At 45.8% G+C, this 20,015-nt stretch overlaps 1 protein-coding gene and 1 long non-coding RNA gene across 4 annotated transcripts in view; one reads left to right on the forward strand and one right to left on the reverse strand.

Annotated features, from left to right (window-relative positions):
• LOC139050085 (uncharacterized) overlaps positions 1 to 18,112 on the forward strand; it is a 31,625-nt gene extending 13,513 nt beyond the window's left edge. For all 3 annotated transcript variants that reach the window (XM_070526288.1, XM_070526290.1, XM_070526289.1), the window contains exons 6-8: positions 3,021 to 3,125; positions 6,356 to 6,578; positions 17,945 to 18,112. In XM_070526288.1, the coding sequence (XP_070382389.1) occupies positions 3,021 to 3,125; positions 6,356 to 6,578; positions 17,945 to 18,106 (490 nt within the window). In that variant the 3' untranslated portion in view covers positions 18,107 to 18,112. The remainder of the gene's footprint in view (positions 1 to 3,020; positions 3,126 to 6,355; positions 6,579 to 17,944) is intronic.
• Positions 1 to 20,015, reverse strand: part of LOC139050086 (uncharacterized) — a 174,409-nt gene that overhangs the window by 89,623 nt on the left and 64,771 nt on the right. The window lies entirely within an intron of this gene.

The following is a 20,015-nucleotide window of genomic DNA, read 5'->3' on the forward strand; positions in this document are numbered from 1 at the left end:
TGTCTTAGAGGTGAACTGTAATGTTTGTGGATTAGGGTTGCGCTGTAATATTTGTGGAATATGTTACTTTATAACTTACAGCCATGATTCAGAAGAACGAGTCACAGTATTCATGCGATATCGTGAAGCGCCCCGAATGGCATAATATCCAATGTAGGCGCCTTGCGTCGATCGTCGTTTATGGAAAAATCATCCCGCGCCACAACCACGCAGGCCCTCCGAGTGGCGCGGAGGCGTTACTGAACTAATTCTATTCCTCGAAGTAATATGCACTAGAAAAATGGTAAAGTACAACCTAAAAACAACCTGCAGGCATGATAGCGTCTGACTGTAATTTGAATAAACCCGAAAACATCATTCTGTTACGCGGAAACTCAAAACATAAACACTTTTTCCAGCGTTTTTGCCATTCATAGAGCGCCGCGCTGCGCTCGGTTCGTTGCAACAACACCATCCAGATGGCGCTCGCCTCAGGGCATCCGCGGTCCACGCAAGAGGCCGCATTTCTACCAGAAAGCTCACCTTCGTGCATAGCATTCGCCGGCAGCGTTTCCCGGTAAACATTACGGTTACGTAATCTGCAGTTCCGCAAATAGGGAGACGTTAAAGAACTGAAATATTATAGGCCCATTAGCTTACTCCCAGTATTATATAAAATATTTACCAAAATAACCTCAAAAAGAATATGGGCAACACTGGACTTTCGTCAGCCAAGGGAACAGGCTGGCTTCAGGAAGGGATACTCTACAACTGATCACATCCATTCCATTAATCAGGTTATCAAGAAATGCGCAGAGTATAATGAGCCTCTCTATAAAGCTTTCATAGATTACGACAAAGCATTTCATTCACTAGAGATGCCAGCAGCCCTAGAGGCATTGCGTAACCAAAGAGTACAGACCGCTTACGCAAATACCCTGGAAAAGATCTACAGAGATTCCACCGCCACCTTAATTCTACACAAGAAAAGTGGGAAAATACTTTTAAGGAAAAGGGTCAGATAAGAAGACACAATCTCTCCAATGCCATTCATTCACTGCGCGCTTGGAAGACATTTTCAAGCTACTAAACTGGGAAGGTTTAGAAGTAAGGATCGACGACGAGTACCTCAGCAACTTTCGGTTTGCCGATGACATTGTTCTGTTCAGCAACGCTGCAAACGAGTTACAACGAATGATTGAGGACCTTAACAGAGAAAGTGTAAGAATGGGGTTGAAGATTAATATGCAGAACACAAAGGTAATGATGAACAACCGGGCAATAGAACAAGGGTTCAGGATCGCAAGTCAGCCTCTACAGTCTGTGAAGATGTACGTTTACCTAGGTCAACTAATGATAGGGAACGCTGACAACGAGAAGGAAATTCACAGAATAAAAATGGGTTGGGTCGCATAAGGAAGACATCTTGAGCTCCTGGCTGGACACTTAGCGTTTTCATTGAAAAGTAAGATATACAATCAGTGCATTTTACCTGTGCTGACATATCGGGCAAAGACTGGGAGACTGACAAACAAGCTTGAGAACAAGTTAAGGACCACGCAAAGAGCGATGGAACGAAGAATGCTAGGCATAACTAAATAGAGCGGTTTGAATGAGAGAGCAAACGTGTATAGACGATATCCTAATTGACATTAAGAGAAAGAAATGGCGCTGGGCAGGCCATGTAATGTGCAGATGAGATAACCGTTGGACAATTAGGGGGACAAAATGGGCATTAAGAGAAGGGAAGCGCAGTAGAGGACGGCAGAAGACTACGTGGTGTGACGAAATTAGGAAATTTGCCGGTGCTGGATCCAATCGGTTGGCGCTGGACAGGGGTAATTGGAGATCACAGGGAGAGGCCTTCGTCCTGCAGTGGACATAAAATAGACTTATGATTATGATGACGATGAATCTGCAGTTGGCGGGAAGCGTCAGAAGCAGTCGGGAATCTTTGAATGCTGTCGCGTTCCACTCTTAAAGGCGAAGCTTAAGCGTCCTATAATTTTTTTAATTGAAACTACCCACACTGACAATGAAACACAAGCGGCATTGCAAACATTTCCCATGGAAGTTGGCGTTCAAATACACGAGCCTGCTTCCTGCACGCATGGAATTTCATTCAGCGTGATTTTAGCGCAGTGCTCATCTGTTTTATGTTCTTTCAATGTCTTCCGACCTCTTTTCGTGAAATATATTTAGACTATTGTAACTAACACATGCCCAAAAGGATCGCATCACGCGGTGGAAGTCGCTGAATTCTCGTCTCGCACAGCTTCAGTTTTATTTATTTATTTATTTATTTATTTATTTATTTATTTATTTATTTATTTATTTATTTATTTATTTATTTATTTTTGTCACGTGATGCGACTTTTTTGGAATATCTTTCCTGTCAATTTGTTGAATGCGCCACAGATTCTTCCTTCTCGCACACTCTCGATGACATGGGATTGCGAAGTAATGACCCCATATCCTCTATTCGTACTGTCCGTAATTCAATCGTTGGCTGTAACCTCTCCCCGAACTGTTCATTGCACAAACTTTGGATTATTGAATATTTCACCTTATCTCCTATATTTACTGCCAGTTGAGTAAGTAAATTATTTTCGTTGTCATTCAGCAAGTTGGTGATTTCGTTAAATGCGCCGCTTAATGGCTCTTCTTATGTTTATTTGATGATATTTTAGAAATGCTGGCGCCTCTAAACAGAACCGGTTACTAATTCTCAGATATAACTGGTACGTTGTAAAAATTAATAAGCTCATAAGAAGACACAGAAGAAAGAAAACGTAACGAAAGTGAAAATGTGATAATTGAAGTGACGGGTCATAGGTACATTAAATACAGCTCAGAAAAGGGATGACAAGAAAACACACTGGAGATTAAAGTGAGCTAGACACAAAGATCGAAAGAACCATGTCAGATCGTTGCTTTCTTTTCTTTCTTCTTCTCACACCTACCTAATGACTCAAGATCAGTGTCAATATAATAAATAAATCCAACTTCACCTGTTCATCACATTCACTTCTCTGTTCCAGCCTAAAGAAGCAAATATCCTGCGCCGCATACAGCACCACGTACCAGATGTCAAGGATGGTTCTGCATCTGGCCAAGGCCGTCAAGGAAGGCGCCATCCGGTCAGAGTGAGTGGAGCCATTCGATTTGTAAGCCAAAAAAAGAGTCGTCGTAGCATAAACAACGAATATAGATGCGTTGAAAAGCTGTCTCAGGGAAGCTCACTCAGGTAAGTGTTGCGCCTTAGTTCCAATGTGAGCTTTAAGGCTCTTTACCCGCGGGTTTCTCACTTCATTTATTTTTCCGTCACAAACTCCTTCAAGCATTCGCAGGTCCTTTAGGCGCAACCGATCAGCAGGACTGTGAGTGTTCATTTGTCACTCGGGACAGTGGCAAATGCGCTCAAGAAGAATTAGAACAATAATAAATGCCATCATAGACCATCATGCCGTCTGTTGGCTCACATCATTGAAAGATCCCTCAGGCCGCCTTGCTCACTTCGGCTGCAAGAAGACTTCGACATCCACGTCGTGTACCGAAACGGACGCCAGCATTCTGACGCCGACGCCCTGTCACGTTCTTCCTTGCCCGACAACATTTCCTGTTCCCAATGTCTCAGTATACCATCTCGTCCATTGACATTGGAGCCATCGTCTCCGAGTACCGCAAGGACCACTGGATTGCGTCACTTATCGACTTTCTCTCCGATTCGTCAGCACAACCGACAACTCGCACGCGGCGTCGTCGAGCTCACCATTTCGCCATTCGCGATGATCTGCTTCAACGGCGTAATTATTACTCAGTGGTTACTGGTAACACCTCGAAGTCTCCGTCCGGAAATCTGCGCATCCTTCCGTGTTGATCCTCACTGTGCGTGCTCGGAGTCTTTTCTTATCGTGCGGCCGCCACCCGTCGCACACTGTCGACACTGTGCTCCCTTACCGGCCTGGTGCATTCGAGTGTGCGCCCGTTTCTGCCGCTGCCAGTCATGCCGAGGAGTGCCACGAATACGCACGGGCCTAACTTCATCTGACCAGGAGCGCCAGAGGAGCAGCCGCTCCTACAACATCGACGCGCCCACATTCCTACCTGGCACGCTTGTGTGGCTGTCAATTCCTGCCAACGGAGCTGGTCTCTCTTCGAAACTACACTGCCAAAGTACGAAGACCCTTGCCGCATCATCGAGCGCACGTCTCCTTTGGACTACGACATCGAACCAGTCACGCCGTCTTCGGAACTGCACCGCCAGGGGCAAGATATTGTACATGTGCAGCGCCTGAAGAAATACTACGACCCGCTCGTCGTTGTGAGCTCTTAGGTCGCCAGGATGGCTCCTTTTCGTTCCCGGGGGTAATTTCAATGAAGACAATGAACACCAGCGCTAGGCACAGGGACAGCCGCTCGTGCTGGGACTCTTGCTTATGTGTTACCGCCGCCGGCTCTCAGTTTACAGCTTTTAAACATCTCTACAATATATATATATATATATATATATATATATATATATATATATATATATATATATATATATATATATATATATATACATACATACATACATACATACATACATACATACATACATATATACATACATACATACATACATACATACATACATACATACATACATACATACATACATACATACATACATACATACATACATACATACATACATACATACATACATACATACATACATACATTGAAAACTCGATCTAACGAAACTGATTTTACGAAGTTCCCAATCTTACGAAGAAGTTTACATTCCCCGGAAGGCACCCATAGGGTTCAATGCTATCGTCGACCCGAATAACGAAACAAACTTCGCCGAACTCGATTTAACGAAGGCATTCGTTATTTTTTCTTTGTGCGACAGATGGCTGGAATAACGGCAAATACAATGCCGTGGTAGTCTTTCCGCGTTACTTTGTTACAATTTTAGATGTCGAAGGGACGAAAAATTCCTTTCTCAATTTTACGAGCTTGCAGTTTAACGAAATAAATTGAGCATGGCCATCACTTGGTTATATCAAGTGTCCTTAACTGTATTATAAAAACTGTATTATAAAACTGTATTATATATATATATATATATGCGAGATAAGAAATAGCAAAGAAGCTTCATTGTCACATACTTGTTTACATTTGTGACCCACAGTCTTACTTACACACTGAATTCTGCGGATTTTGTATTCGCACATCCCTATGAAGAGCCCCACAATTGACGAAAGTGTCTCTATGATAAAAAAATATATAAATAAATAAAGGCTGCAACTGCTTTCGTTCAGCGTCCATGCCTTTGTTTTCTCAGGTGGAGTAACATTACGAGTAATTAGTACTGTTCTTGGTCCGCATACTCTTGACGCTTCTCTTGAGCGTTTCCTCATTTGCCGCAGATTGGACACGCTTCACTGTGAACACTAGCCCCGATGCATCCCCACGGTCGGTCAGGGGCTACGGCGCTGCGCTGCCGAGATCGCGGCTTCAAACCCGTCCATGGCGGTCGCATTCCGATGGGCGGTGAAATGCAAGAAAAAGGGAAAAAATGCTCGTGTATTTAGATTTAAGTGCACGTTGCGTAACTTCTGATAGTTAAAATTAATCTGAAGCCCCCTGCTACACATAAAGGCAAAGCCTTTAGTGCAATTCAAGAAAACAGGGACGTGACAGTGACACAGGACAGTGCTGTCCTGTGTCTCTGTCTCGGCCCTCTCTGTTTGAATTGCGCTAATGGCTTTGCCCTTATGAGTAAACCGTACCAACTGGCCCAAGAATCAGCCCTTTGCTACAGCGTTCCTTATTACATATACTGCGCAGTTCCGGCACGTTAAACTCCAAAATTAAATTTTAATTCGACGCTTCCCATTTTTTTGGATGCAGTTCGTATATATGGCGGTTATGTGCGTGCGCGCGCACGCGTGCGTGTAATACAAGGTTTCCTTTCGATCTATTCTATTCTTCCCTTATGATGCACCGCTCCCGACCATTATTACCTGGGCGATAACACGGGAAGAGTGTCGTTTTGGAGAACTGGCTATAGGAGTGTGGAATCGCTAAAATATTCTGTCTTACATCCCGGTACATTAGCGATTTTGCACACTCGAAGAGAACGGGCCATCTGGGACCTACAGTAACACTCTGCAAAGATAGTTAATAACGGAGGATATTATAATAATATATACGGGTTCATTTTGCACCTATAACCAACCTTCTGATGCTTACTCGCCCTTTCTTTTCAATTCATCGTTCAATGCGCGTTTGTCGCCCGATGCTCTGTTACTGCAATACCTCCCCGAGAAATCTGCGTGGCGACAGCAGTCGAGCCCTTCTAAGCCTAGCGGTTGTTCAACAGGGACCTGACCGGCGAGTTCCTGGACGAGTACGTGGCGCTGACCGAGACTCCCGAGGCCGACCTGCTGCTGCGGTCCGCGGGCGACAAGCGGTTCAGCGACTTCCAGGTGCTGCAGTGCAACTACGCCTACTTCCACCTGGATGCCAAGCAGTGGCCCGCGATGGGATTCCTGGACTGGGCAGGAGCCATGATCCACTTCCAGCTGCAGTGGCCGTCCATACGGGTGCGCATGCCCGCTATACGGTGCTCTCTCGCCGCGGTTTGTAGTTCCGAATATGCACAGTTCCGTGCGAAAGTTTTCTAAATTCGAAAAGGGTGGGAAGTCAACCACGCACAGTAGCCTACTTCACGGAACGTTTAGTACTAAGCGAACTAGGTTAAAGCGCTTTGGCTTCTACCGTTTGCGTGGTGATAGGCAGGGGTCAGATTATCACCGCGGTGTTAGGGATTGGGGTTGGGCTTGAAACAGATGGTAGCTGGCCCATGCTGTCGTCCAACTCATCCACGCTGAGGACGCTGTTGAAGGGAAGGACTTGTTCTAATCGAGAACGTGGAATATGGGATTTATTAACCATATCTACATGAAAACATTACAGTTAGTCAGTCTAGCATGACTGAAAGCGTATGCACACTGAATTTGCACGCTGCACACTGAATACACTTTGTCTTCCCTAGATCCCTAGATGAGGGAAAACAGCCATTCAACCTTCGACCAATCGGAGCGTCCAAAGTAACCGTAGCCGACCCGCCTTTGAGGGGGAGGGTTTACAAACTCACTTCCGCACAGGTTTCACTGAACACACCGTGGTGAGTGGGTTCTCGCAGACAGAGGTATTGACCGGAGCAGGCGCCTCTTTGATCCCAGTGCCGACCCCGCAGACAGTGGCCGCCGCGTCTGTCCATTGACTGACGTCTTCTGTAGACCATAAGACCACACCGCAAAACACCTTCCAGGAGTTACCCTGCTCCAAACAAACTGGGACGGCGACAGCGAATCCACTAACAATACTTGGTCCGCCGACCGCGTTTGACATACCGGCGCCGTACGACTGTTGACGCGGCGCATTGTCGTCTTTACAAAGCGAGTCGCCGCAGTGAGCTGGGAGGCTTCGGAGGTCGCTTCTCCTCTACTCCATCGCCAGCCCCGCAGCTGCAGCGGGCTTGGGAAAATTTCGCGGGCCCGCGCCCCTGCAGACCGCTCATAACAGCGGATACAAAGGCGCCGGTGCGAAGTCTGGCGCAACCGATTCGCGAGGCGCGTTCGTCCCTAAACTCCAGCTGTTATAGCTCCTTGCAACGCCTTTGTGTTCGCGCGAGAGCTTTGGGACGCCTAATTGATTTATTGAATGATTGATTATTTGATTGACTGATTTACTGATTGATTGATTGATTGATTGATTGACATTGCATAGGAAATGTTCGCAACTGTCGTGTCACCGGTTTCGTCGCAAACAATGGATTGCCTAATGAGCAAAGGGCGATAATATGAAGTGATGGGAAAAACAAACAAAGGGTTAGAGAATAAAGCACACCTCCTAATAATGCTTAAACAACAACAGTCAATATGGAAAACAGCCCACTGAATAATCCGTAATCTACACAGAATGCTGTGGCCTAACAATAGCCCGCAAGTGCTAATGCATGCAAAGTGTTAATCCATACATAAAATGTCAATTTCACTAAAGAAAGCTGCTAAAGCTTTCAAAGCTGCTGTTGCGATGCCTTATTCCACGGCCCATGCAACTGTTCTATGCCGAAGGCTTAGATGCTGAGGTGCAGTGCCTCGAGAACGATAGCGGTCGTCTCTACCCCTGTGGCGGCTGCGAGAGAGGTCCTGGCGGCTGTAGAGAAGAATGACAGATGTGCTCTGTCCAATACAGAATTAAGCAATGGAAATAATAACTCTGCCAATATATCCTCACTGCCACACAGTTGCGCCTTCAAGCGCATCATTTGCTTTAAAGAAGCGAATGCATATCAAATAGCGTTCAAACATTCCCTTACAAATGACAATCATCGTCTATGGCCTTTGCACAATCGTTTGTTTCTCAACATTTCCTAGATCATAATAAAAAGATCCAGATCGAACGCAGCGCTGGAGCCTCAATGACGCGAAGCTTGTTTGAGTTTGCGAGGTGGCAGCAGCAGTATTGGATGATGCGCGAACGGGTCTTCATCGCCTGTAGCGGATAGCTGCCGATGCCGTGAGGACGAAGGCTGTGTACGATGCAGGTCGAAGGAAAGAAATGGGTGAGAGGTGGGCGAGGGGCACACATAAACACTGCACCTTTCTATACATACATTTTAAGGTTTATATGTATCACAGTGGAACATGCATGTTAAGGGCAATCGGTCAAGAATTGGCAAATGCCAAGCTACATACATTGTGGTATAAACTTTTTTAAAACAGGGTTGAAGTACCTCAGACAGGCTGGCCAACGTTTCGATAGGTGGACCTATCTTCGTCAAAGGCGGCCTCGTCATCCTCGGCGTGTTAGTTTTAAAGGGTTAGTGCAGTGACGTCACGTGCGGGTGTTGTCGCTGGCGGCTGGTTTTAAAGAGAGAGATTACAAGAGGGAACAGGCGCTGCCGTCCGACGTCTGTGAGCCTCATTCTCAAGACGAAGGGACAAGAGCGTGAGAGTGGGCACGCGGGGAGGAAAGAAAAGAAATAGAAGCAGAAAAAAGGGGAAAAGAAGGAAAAAAAAAAGCAGGGGGGTGCCAGGGCCGTACCAAGACACAACAAAGGGGGGGGGGTGAAAGAAAAAGAAAGAGAAAAATGAAATCTTTAAGAAATACGGGGGCTTGGGAGCGTGTTGGGGATGCGAAGGGTTAGGAGGTAATCCGGGGGAGTCGTTGGCGGCATGTTTTTGAGGCATTAGAACGGCCGGTCAAGCAATAGGTCGAGTAATTTTGAAATAGTTAAGGTGGCGACGGGGAGTCTGCGGTGCAATGGTGGGGAGACTGAAAGGCAGCGGCATGGTCTTTCAAGGGGCACTGCCCCACGCGCTTAACGTAGGTGTCGTTACGGCGGCATCCAGAAGGCGATGGTTGAGGCGCCGAAAAAGGCATATTGACTTCGGAATGTGTTGTCGAGGGGGTTTCAAAAAAAAAAGACTAAAAAAGGGGTAAGGGGGAAGGGGGGGGGGCGAAATCGGTATAGCAAACAGGAGGGCGACGCGTGCAGAAGCGGGCGCGGGCAAGTGTACATGGAAGAAGGGGATCGTAGTACACTTGGTATAGACGTAAAATCCTGAAAGAGTACATTAAATTGAGTAGTAGGCAGGAAATTTTTTTCTTTTTCCCTTCCTCCTCTCTCCCCCTCTCCCCCTTTTTCCTCCGAAATGAAAGAGTAGGTGAGGTTAAGAATTAAAGTTGGCTGGTGGCCTAATGTGTTTTGTGTATTGGTTGATGATATGAGAGTTTCAGATTTAAGTTACAGCTTTTAAAGATTCTAAGTTGCCGCGTGCCAAATTAATTCCTGTCGGGTGTAGGCAATTAAACTTGTGTATGAGGTATGATTCCGTGTACTTCCTTTCGCGAGGGGAACGGAAATTTGTTTGTAGTATATAGAGCCTTGCTTTGTCAAACATATGTCCATGTTCATTAAAGTGGCTGGCTACTGCTTTGGGTAAATTGTGTTTTGTGTCCGCGCGGTGACCATTGAGTCTTGTATTGATTTGTTGTCCGGTCTCACCTATGTATTGTTTGCTACAAGCGGCGCATTCTAGACAGTAGACTACATTGCTTGATGTGCAGGTGAAAGCCGAAGTTACTTTGTGTGTGTAATTCGACGCTGTACTTTTTACTGTAGTAGTGGATTGAATGTGTTTGCATGTAGAGCACCTGGGGCGACCACAGGGATTGGTTCCCAACTTCTTCTTTTTCTGTAGTTTGGCGTGCACAAGAACATCTTTAAAATTAGTGTTGCGTCTGTAGGCTACTCTGGGAGGGTCGGGAAAAATCTTCTTAAGTTTCTGGTTGCTGGTGAGAATCGGGTAGTATTTACTTAGGATGTTATTCACGTTTGGGAGTGCGTTTGAGAATTTAGTAGTAAGAAGAGGCGTTGTTGTTCTTGTGATCTTCGGGCGGGGCTTGAGGACCTCGGCTCGATCAAGTTTGGTTGCAGCGATGTAAGCTGTTTGAAGGTCACTGTTTGGGTGGTTCCTGTTTGATAGCGTTTCTTTAAGGTGATCGAGTCTATCTATGTAGTCTTGGTTTTCAACGCAAATGCGACGTAGTCGTGTGGCTTGGCCTTTAAAGATGCCTTGTTTGCAATGTCTGGGATGGTGGCTGGTATATTCTAGGTACTGTTGTTTGTCGAAAGGTTTCCTATACAGCGTTGTCTTTAGTTCACCATTGTCAATGTATATTGTTGTGTCCAGAAAGTTTGTGCGCTCAGTTGAGGATTCTGATGTGAATTTTATTGTTGGGTGAACAGAATTTAGAAAGGATACATATTTATCTAGACTGTCTTGGCCCTGTCCCCAGATTATGAGTATGTCGTCTATGTATCGTAGGTATGTGTGGGGCTTGGTAGTGCAGCGCGATAGGAAATCTGTTTCTAGAATCCCCATAAATATGTTCGCGTAGGTTGGTGCAAAAGGCGTACCCATGCTTGTACCATGTATCTGTAGGTAGTAACTCTCTTCAAATTCGAAGTAGTTATGTGTGAGAACTAATTCAAGGAGAGACAGGTAAACTTCAGTAGAGTGTTGTGCACTGTGTTTAGACAGCGTTTGTTTTATCGAAGATAAACCATCAGGGATTGGAATGTTGGTGTACAGCGCCGTGACGTCTAGTGTTGCGAGAATTGTGTTGTGGGGTAGTGTGCCTTTAGTATTAATGTCTTCTATAATTCTCAGCAGGTGGGGCGTATCTTGTACAAATGACGGAAGTGTTTTCGGCAAGTTACCAAGGTAGTGGTTAAGGAATGTGGAGATGTTCTCTGTCGGGGTGTTGTTGTTTGATACTATCGGACGGCCTGGGATAATAGCAGTGTATAGTTCAGCGGATGGAATTTTATGAATTTTCGGAAGGAGGTAAAAACGTCCGGCAGTTTTGTTGCTTGGTTTAAGAAATTTGTATTCTGATGGTGTTATCAATTCATCAGCCAAAAGTGATTTCAGCCTGTTGGTAATTGTCACTGTATAGGACAATGTCGGATCGTTATCTAGTTTGCGGTAATGTTCTGGGTTGTTTAGTTGTCTGTAAGCCTCGTGCTTGTATTTTTCTATTGGCCAAATAACTATACTTCCACCCTTATCTGCTTCCTTAATAACAATGTCATTCCGGCAGCTCAGATTTGAAATGATATGACTCTCCGACGCAGTTATGTTTTTAGGTCGCTTAGATGTCTTGGATTGGCTTATGATTTCTTTAGTGATAGTTTTAAGGTATATGTCAAGTTCTATGGCTTGTTCTGGTTCGGGAGTCCAAGTGGATTGGGCTCTAAGTGGTGTCGTCCCGGTGTCTGGTGTGTCTGCAAAAAAGTGTCGGATACGCATTCGTCGGGAGAATTCTGAGAGGTCCTTGTGAAGCTCGAATTCATTTATTGTGTTGTTCGTAGGGCAAAAGTTTAAGCCCTTGCTGAGTACGGCTATTTCTTTTTGACTTAATGTTTTAGAAATGTCTATAACATTGGAGCGGTTTAGTTCTGTGGAAATTTCCTTTCTGTCTGGTCCTTCTAAGCTCGAGGTCCCTCTTGTCTGGGTGTGGTGGCTGTTTGGCTGGAAGGTTGTTTTTTGATTAAAATTTGCTTTTTTCCTTTGTTTTTGAACCAATTTTCTAGATTGTTTTTCGCCGTAATGTTCTAAATCTCTCTTCTCATCTGGTGTCAGGGTTATGTTCCTAAGTCTGTGGTTAAAAGTTTCGATTTGCTCTTCGCAGTGTTCTTTGAGGATATTCAAAAGTGAAAGTGAGGCATTATGTAATGTTGTTTGCCAGTTTGCGCGATGGTGTAGTGGGAGTGTTCCTAGAGCTGGTACAGCCTTGAGTGTTAGGCCTTTAGGAATTATATTTTTCTCGGTGCAGCTTGTGTAGGTTTTCAGATGGGAGGTGTAGCTCACATGTTTTTTGGTAAGTTTTCTAGCCTGTAGGAATTCGGTGCTTCGTGGCATTGAGGAATTATTGATTTGCGATGTCTGTCATTTACTTGTCTTCTTGCGGGCAGATTTGCGTGGGGTGTTTTTCCGTTCGGCCGGTTTATTATCGTATGCCTGGCTTAATTCGATCTCGGTCTCTGTTTGAGTTTGTGTGTGTGCAGGCAGGCGTGTGGGGGTCTGTGTGTAGACTTCGGTGGTGGGTTTTCTGTTGTCTGTTGCCATTGTGTCTGTTTGCATGGTGGTTGATGTCATTTTTGGTGGTGTGTGTGCCTTCTGGTTCTTTTCACATTCCACTGTCTGTGTTACAACTGTTCTTGTGTTGACTGTTTCACTTGTGCAGTGGCTTGCTTCACATTCCACTGTCTGTATTTCCTGTGTCCTCGAAGTGACTGTCACAGTCGTGTTGTTCAACCCTGTTTCAACCCTGTTTCAACCCTGTTTTAAAAAAGTTTATACCACAGTGTGCCATTCCATCTGCCAGCCCCTTTCTTGTTTTTGGACTTCCATGACAGCTGACGATGACGGAACAGGGTAAGTGCCCCTTGTTATCCTTTGCCCATGTAGCAATCCTTGGAGATAGCCAGTACAGATACCTGAAGGAACATTTTCCACCAGGCCCACACGCGCCATACATAAAACACCTTAGTGGGGCACAAACATCAGATATTCTACCGCTAGTATGTGATGCGCCAATTGACACCACACACTTTATTATCAATGTAGGCACAAACAACCTGAGAACACAAAGCGCCGCGGACACGATAGAGTCCATGAGCGACGTAATAAGAACCATTCAAGCCGCTCGCCCGAACGCACACATAACCATAACGACTGTCGCTCCCCGCCTACAAAACAAACACCGCCCACTATTCTACCAAACTAATGCACTCATGAAACACAATGAGGAGATTAACAAGCTAAACTCACTAATTTTCAACTTAGAAAACGTCCATAACAATGTTGACACCATGCACCACGCGGAAATACACGAAGCACCACACGAACACCTAGCTTGGGATGGCTTCCACTTGAACCGCAGTGGAATAGAGCTAGTTTCCCAATACATCAAGTCCTTTATTAAGGACAAGTACAGAAAAACTCTTTTAAATTCCACCTCAAATACCACCTCCACCAACTCTGCGGAACGTGCAACCGCGAACAACACGACTGTGACAGTCACTTCGAGGACACAGGAAATACAGACAGTGGAATGTGAAGCAAGCCACTGCACAAGTGAAACAGTCAACACAAGAACAGTTGGAACACAGACAGTGGAATGTGAAAAGAACCAGAAGGCACACACACCACCAAAAATGACATCAACCACCATGCAAACAGACACAATGGCAACAGACAACAGAAAACCCACCACCGAAGTCTACACACAGACCCCCACACGCCTGCCTGCACACACACAAACTCAAACAGAGACCGAGATCGAATTAAGCCAGGCATACGATAATAAACCGGCCGAACGGAAAAACACCCCACGCAAATCTGCCCGCAAGAAGACAAGTAAATGACAGACATCGCAAATCAATAATTCCTCAATGCCACGAAGCACCGAATTCCTACAGGCTAGAAAACTTACCAAAAAACATGTGAGCTACACCTCCCATCTGAAAACCTACACAAGCTGCACCGAGAAAAATATAATTCCTAAAGGCCTAACACTCAAGGCTGTACCAGCTCTAGGAACACTCCCACTACACCATCGCGCAAACTGGCAAACAACATTACATAATGCCTCACTTTCACTTTTGAATATCCTCAAAGAACACTGCGAAGAGCAAATCGAAACTTTTAACCACAGACTTAGGAACATAACCCTGACACCAGATGAGAAGAGAGATTTAGAACATTACGGCGAAAAACAATCTAGAAAATTGGTTCAAAAACAAAGGAAAAAAGCAAATTTTAATCAAAAAACAACCTTCCAGCCAAACAGCCACCACACCCAGACAAGAGGGACCTCGAGCTTAGAAGGACCAGACAGAAAGGAAATTTCCACAGAACTAAACCGCTCCAATGTTATAGACATTTCTAAAACATTAAGTCAAAAAGAAATAGCCGTACTCAGCAAGGGCTTAAACTTTTGCCCCACGAACAACACAATAAATGAATTCGAGCTTCACAAGGACCTCTCAGAATTCTCCCGACGAATGCGTATCCGACACTTTTTTGCAGACACACCAGACACCGGGACGACACCACTTAGAGCCCAATCCACTTGCACTCCCGAACCAGAACAAGCCATAGAACTTGACATATACCTTAAAACTATCACTAAAGAAATCATAAGCCAATCCAAGACATCTAAGCGACCTAAAAACATAACTGCGTCGGAGAGTCATATCATTTCAAATCTGAGCTGCCGGAATGACATTGTTATTAAGGAAGCAGATAAGGGTGGAAGTATAGTTATTTGGCCAATAGAAAAATACAAGCACGAGGCTTACAGACAACTAAACAACCCAGAACATTACCGCAAACTAGATAACGATCCGACATTGTCCTATACAGTGACAATTACCAACAGGCTGAAATCACTTTTGGCTGATGAATTGATAACACCATCAGAATACAAATTTCTTAAACCAAGCAACAAAACTGCCGGACGTTTTTACCTCCTTCCGAAAATTCATAAAATTCCATCCGCTGAACTATACACTGCTATTATCCCAGGCCGTCCGATAGTATCAAACAACAACACCCCGACAGAGAACATCTCCACATTCCTTAACCACTACCTTGGTAACTTGCCGAAAACACTTCCGTCATTTGTACAAGATACGCCCCACCTGCTGAGAATTATAGAAGACATTAATACTAAAGGCACACTACCCCACAACACAATTCTCGCAACACTAGACGTCACGGCGCTGTACACCAACATTCCAATCCCTGATGGTTTATCTTCGATAAAACAAACGCTGTCTAAACACAGTGCACAACACTCTACTGAAGTTTACCTGTCTCTCCTTGAATTAGTTCTCACACATAACTACTTCGAATTTGAAGAGAGTTACTACCTACAGATACATGGTACAAGCATGGGTACGCCTTTTGCACCAACCTACGCGAACATATTTATGGGGATTCTAGAAACAGATTTCCTATCGCGCTGCACTACCAAGCCCCACACATACCTACGATACATAGACGACATACTCATAATCTGGGGACAGGGCCAAGACAGTCTAGATAAATATGTATCCTTTCTAAATTCTGTTCACCCAACAGTAAAATTCACATCAGAATCCTCAACTGAGCGCATAAACTTTCTGGACAACAATATACATTGACAATGGTGAACTAAAGACAACGCTGTATAGGAAACCTTTCGACAAACAACAGTACCTAGAATATACCAGCCACCATCCCAGACATTGCAAACAAGGCATCTTTAAAGGCCAAGCCACACGACTACGTCGCATTTGCGTTGAAAACCAAGACTACATAGATAGACTCGATCACCTTAAAGAAACGCTATCAAACAGGAACCACCCAAACAGTGACCTTCAAACAGCTTACATCGCTGCAACCAAACTTGATCGAGCCGAGGTCCTCAAGCCCCGCCCGAAGATCACAAGAACAACAACGCCTCTTCTTACTACTAAATTCTCAAACGCACTCCCAAACGTGAATAACATCCTAAGTAAATACTACCCGATTCTCACCAGCAACCAGAAACTTAAGAAGATTTTTCCCGACCCTCCCAGAGTAGCCTACAGACGCAACACTAATTTTAAAGATGTTCTTGTGCACGCCAAACTACAGAAAAAGAAGTTGGGAACCAATCCCTGTGGTCGCCCCAGGTGCTCTACATGCAAACACATTCAATCCACTACTACAGTAAAAAGTACAGCGTCGAATTACACACACAAAGTAACTTCGGCTTTCACCTGCACATCAAGCAATGTAGTCTACTGTCTAGAATGCGCCGCTTGTAGCAAACAATACATAGGTGAGACCGGACAACAAATCAATACAAGACTCAATGGTCACCGCGCGGACACAAAACACAATTTACCCAAAGCAGTAGCCAGCCACTTTAATGAACATGGACATATGTTTGACAAAGCAAGGCTCTATATACTACAAACAAATTTCCGTTCCCCTCGCGAAAGGAAGTACACGGAATCATACCTCATACACAAGTTTAATTGCCTACACCCGACAGGAATTAATTTGGCACGCGGCAACTTAGAATCTTTAAAAGCTGTAACTTAAATCTGAAACTCTCATATCATCAACCAATACACAAAACACATTAGGCCACCAGCCAACTTTAATTCTTAACCTCACCTACTCTTTCATTTCGGGGGAAAAAAGGGGGAGAGGGGGAGAGAGGAGGAAGGGAAAAAGAAAAAAAAATTTCCTGCCTACTACTCAATTTAATGTACTCTTTCAGGATTTTACGTCTATACCAAGTGTACTACGATCCCCTTCTTCCATGTACACTTGCCCGCGCCCGCTTCTGCACGCGTCGCCCTCCTGTTTGCTATACCGATTTCGCCCCCCCCCCTTCCCCCTTAGCCCTTTTTTAGTCTTTTTTTTTTTGAAACCCCCTCGACAACACATTCCGAAGTCAATATGCCTTTTTCGGCGCCTCAACCATCGCCTTCTGGATGCCGCCGTAACGACACCTACGTTAAGCGCGTGGGGCAGTGCCCCTTGAAAGACCATGCCGCTGCCTTTCAGTCTCCCCACCATTGCACCGCAGACTCCCCGTCGCCACCTTAACTATTTCAAAATTACTCGACCTATTGCTTGACCGGCCGTTCTAATGCCTCAAAAACATGCCGCCAACGACTCCCCCGGATTACCTCCTAACCCTTCGCATCCCCAACACGCTCCCAAGCCCCCGTATTTCTTAAAGATTTCATTTTTCTCTTTCTTTTTCTTTCACCCCCCCCCCTTTGTTGTGTCTTGGTACGGCCCTGGCACCCCCCTGCTTTTTTTTTTCCTTCTTTTCCCCTTTTTTCTGCTTCTATTTCTTTTCTTTCCTCCCCGCGTGCCCACTCTCACGCTCTTGTCCCTTCGTCTTGAGAATGAGGCTCACAGACGTCGGACGGCAGCGCCTGTTCCCTCTTGTAATCTCTCTCTTTAAAACCAGCCGCCAGCGACAACACCCGCACGTGACGTCACTGCACTAACCCTTTAAAACTAACACGCCGAGGATGACGAGGCCGCCTTTGACGAAGATAGGTCCACCTATCGAAACGTTGGCCAGCCTGTCTGAGGTACTTCAACCCTGTTTTAAAAAAGTTTATACCACAGTGTGCCATTCCATCTGCCAGCCCCTTTCTTGTTTTTGAAGCTACATACATAGTTACTCGGCGTCACATGCGCAGTAGGCCGAGTTGTAGCTTACACTGCGAGGCACTGCCTGCAATGTGGGCGGAATAGTCGAAGAAGGATTCGCTTCAATAAACGAATTGCCGTGTCTGTTATTGACGCGTTGCTTTTACCGACAATTTCAGGCCATCAAGGAGAGGCACCGCTTAATGGCTTCCTACGGCAGCGGAAGATCGGATCCCGAGCAAGTGATTCGGCAGCGAACGTTCTTACGGCACGTCAACGCTGCTGACATCCTCAACATGGAACGGCTCGCTGGCCTCCGGAAAGACGTGCTTTGCCAATAAATGTACACCGGCTTTATTGCAATGTAACGGCACTATAACACGGGAAACAGCGCAAGCGCGGAGCAAGTAGACTGAATACAATGGCAAAACACAGATAGTTTTCGACCAGAGTGGCGCAGTAGGGTCCTTCATTACATTCCCAGTCCCCTTCCGGAGTGTGGAGGACCGAGTGATACAACTCACCTTAACTTCACGGAATGACGCAGTTGTGTCATTCCCGCTTCCGGAGGGACTGAGTGAACATTCCACTCCTCAGTTCCAGTAGATGAAAGGTTTTCACCATAGTCCAGTGCCTTTAGAACGAAACTGCCTGTACAACCAAAGAATATTCGTGTACTGCTTCTATTTGAGTCGTACGAGACGGGACTTTCACAACTAAGTAACCTGAGTAACGATTTCGGATTTCCCAAGCGCTTCGTTACAAGGCGTTCAACTATAATTGTTTACTAACTTCCCTCGCGTGCCTAGTAACTATAGAACTTATTTTCCGAATTCTTAACAACGTTACGATTAATATTACGTACTGAAACGCCGCCCATCGTTTCGTGGAACGGGGTCCTGAGGGCGACGTGGCGCAACGCGCAGCGCAGGCTGATCGACAGAGGCTTCGAGACCTTCTGGCGTGGACCTGCGCTGGGCGACGAGCCGTGGCTGGACGAGGCCGAAGGGTACCTGGCAGTGCATCCTGCGCGGATTCCACCCTCCCGCTAAACGGAGGGTGGATTCCTAATTTGCTATGTTTGTCTCGAGTGGTTGTTTCTGTCACGGTTCGCGTGTAACACCCCGGGAAAAAAGGATGCTCAACCACCATGCTTCATCGAAACGGAGGGTGGATTCCTATAAAATATGAAGACGCCAAATAAACAGACACACACAAGAGAAGAGAACGGGACAGGGCGCCACTCGCACTCGCGGATGGTGCATCGTTGCGAAAGGCGCCCTGTCCCGTTCTCTTCTCTTGTGTATGTCTGCTTATTTGGCGTCTTCATATTTTATAAGGAACAGCTACCAACTAGCCCAACAAGAAGTGCTTTTAAGGTGGATTCCTAATTTGCTATGATTGTCTCGAGTGGTTGCCGGTCTGGCAGGCGCCCGGCAATGTTCACAGGCCCCGTTATGTTTGTGCGTGAAAACGCTTTCCGCGAACTGTCCGACTCCAGGGGAGGCCATTTCCGCGAACCAACGTCGCCTGGAAGAAAGGATCAGCTGCCCATTGCGGACCCGCGGGTTGCCACCAGCGGAGGCAAGCAAGTGCAACGTCGCCTAGGAAAGTGGGAGCAACCGAAAAGCAACAACGGGGACGTACAACATCGCCAAGGAGAAAAGGAGCAGCCCCAATGCAACGAGGGGGACTCAATGCATGTCCCGTGACGTTAACGTGAGCAAGATCCCGCCTACGATTTATGATTACGACTACGATCCCGCCTACGCAATGTACTTTTTCATCATTCATTCACTTCTTTCACATCGTTCACCAACCATTGAATAAACAGAGCAACTTTCGCACTAGAAATCGTCTCATCCCTACCGGGTCGCCAAGGTCTACCGGACGCTTGCAGCCTGCCGACAACGCCACGCTACCCAATAGTAACGCTGGTTGAGCTTCGAGAAACAGGCGTCGCAACAACTGGTTGGCAGCGGAGCGATACGTTACCCTGGAAACCCCAACTTTGGTAGACATGTAAGAGATCGCCTCCTTTTCATCCTGGTGACAACCTTCGGAAGGAATGTGTCAGGATAAGACACACTAGCACCACTTCCTGCAACGAAGTCTGGCTATCGGCATATTCTCACTCTACTATGCCTCGCAACGAAATTTCCACAGGCAGTGCTCCTCAAAGAACTAAGCTCGATGGAGATCGTCAACAGCTTTTGTTTATCTTCGGGCAAGTGGGGTTTCCCGCAGAAA

This window comes from Dermacentor albipictus, chromosome 9 (assembly GCF_038994185.2).
Source record: "Dermacentor albipictus isolate Rhodes 1998 colony chromosome 9, USDA_Dalb.pri_finalv2, whole genome shotgun sequence".
Taxonomy (NCBI): Eukaryota; Metazoa; Arthropoda; class Arachnida; order Ixodida; family Ixodidae; genus Dermacentor; species Dermacentor albipictus.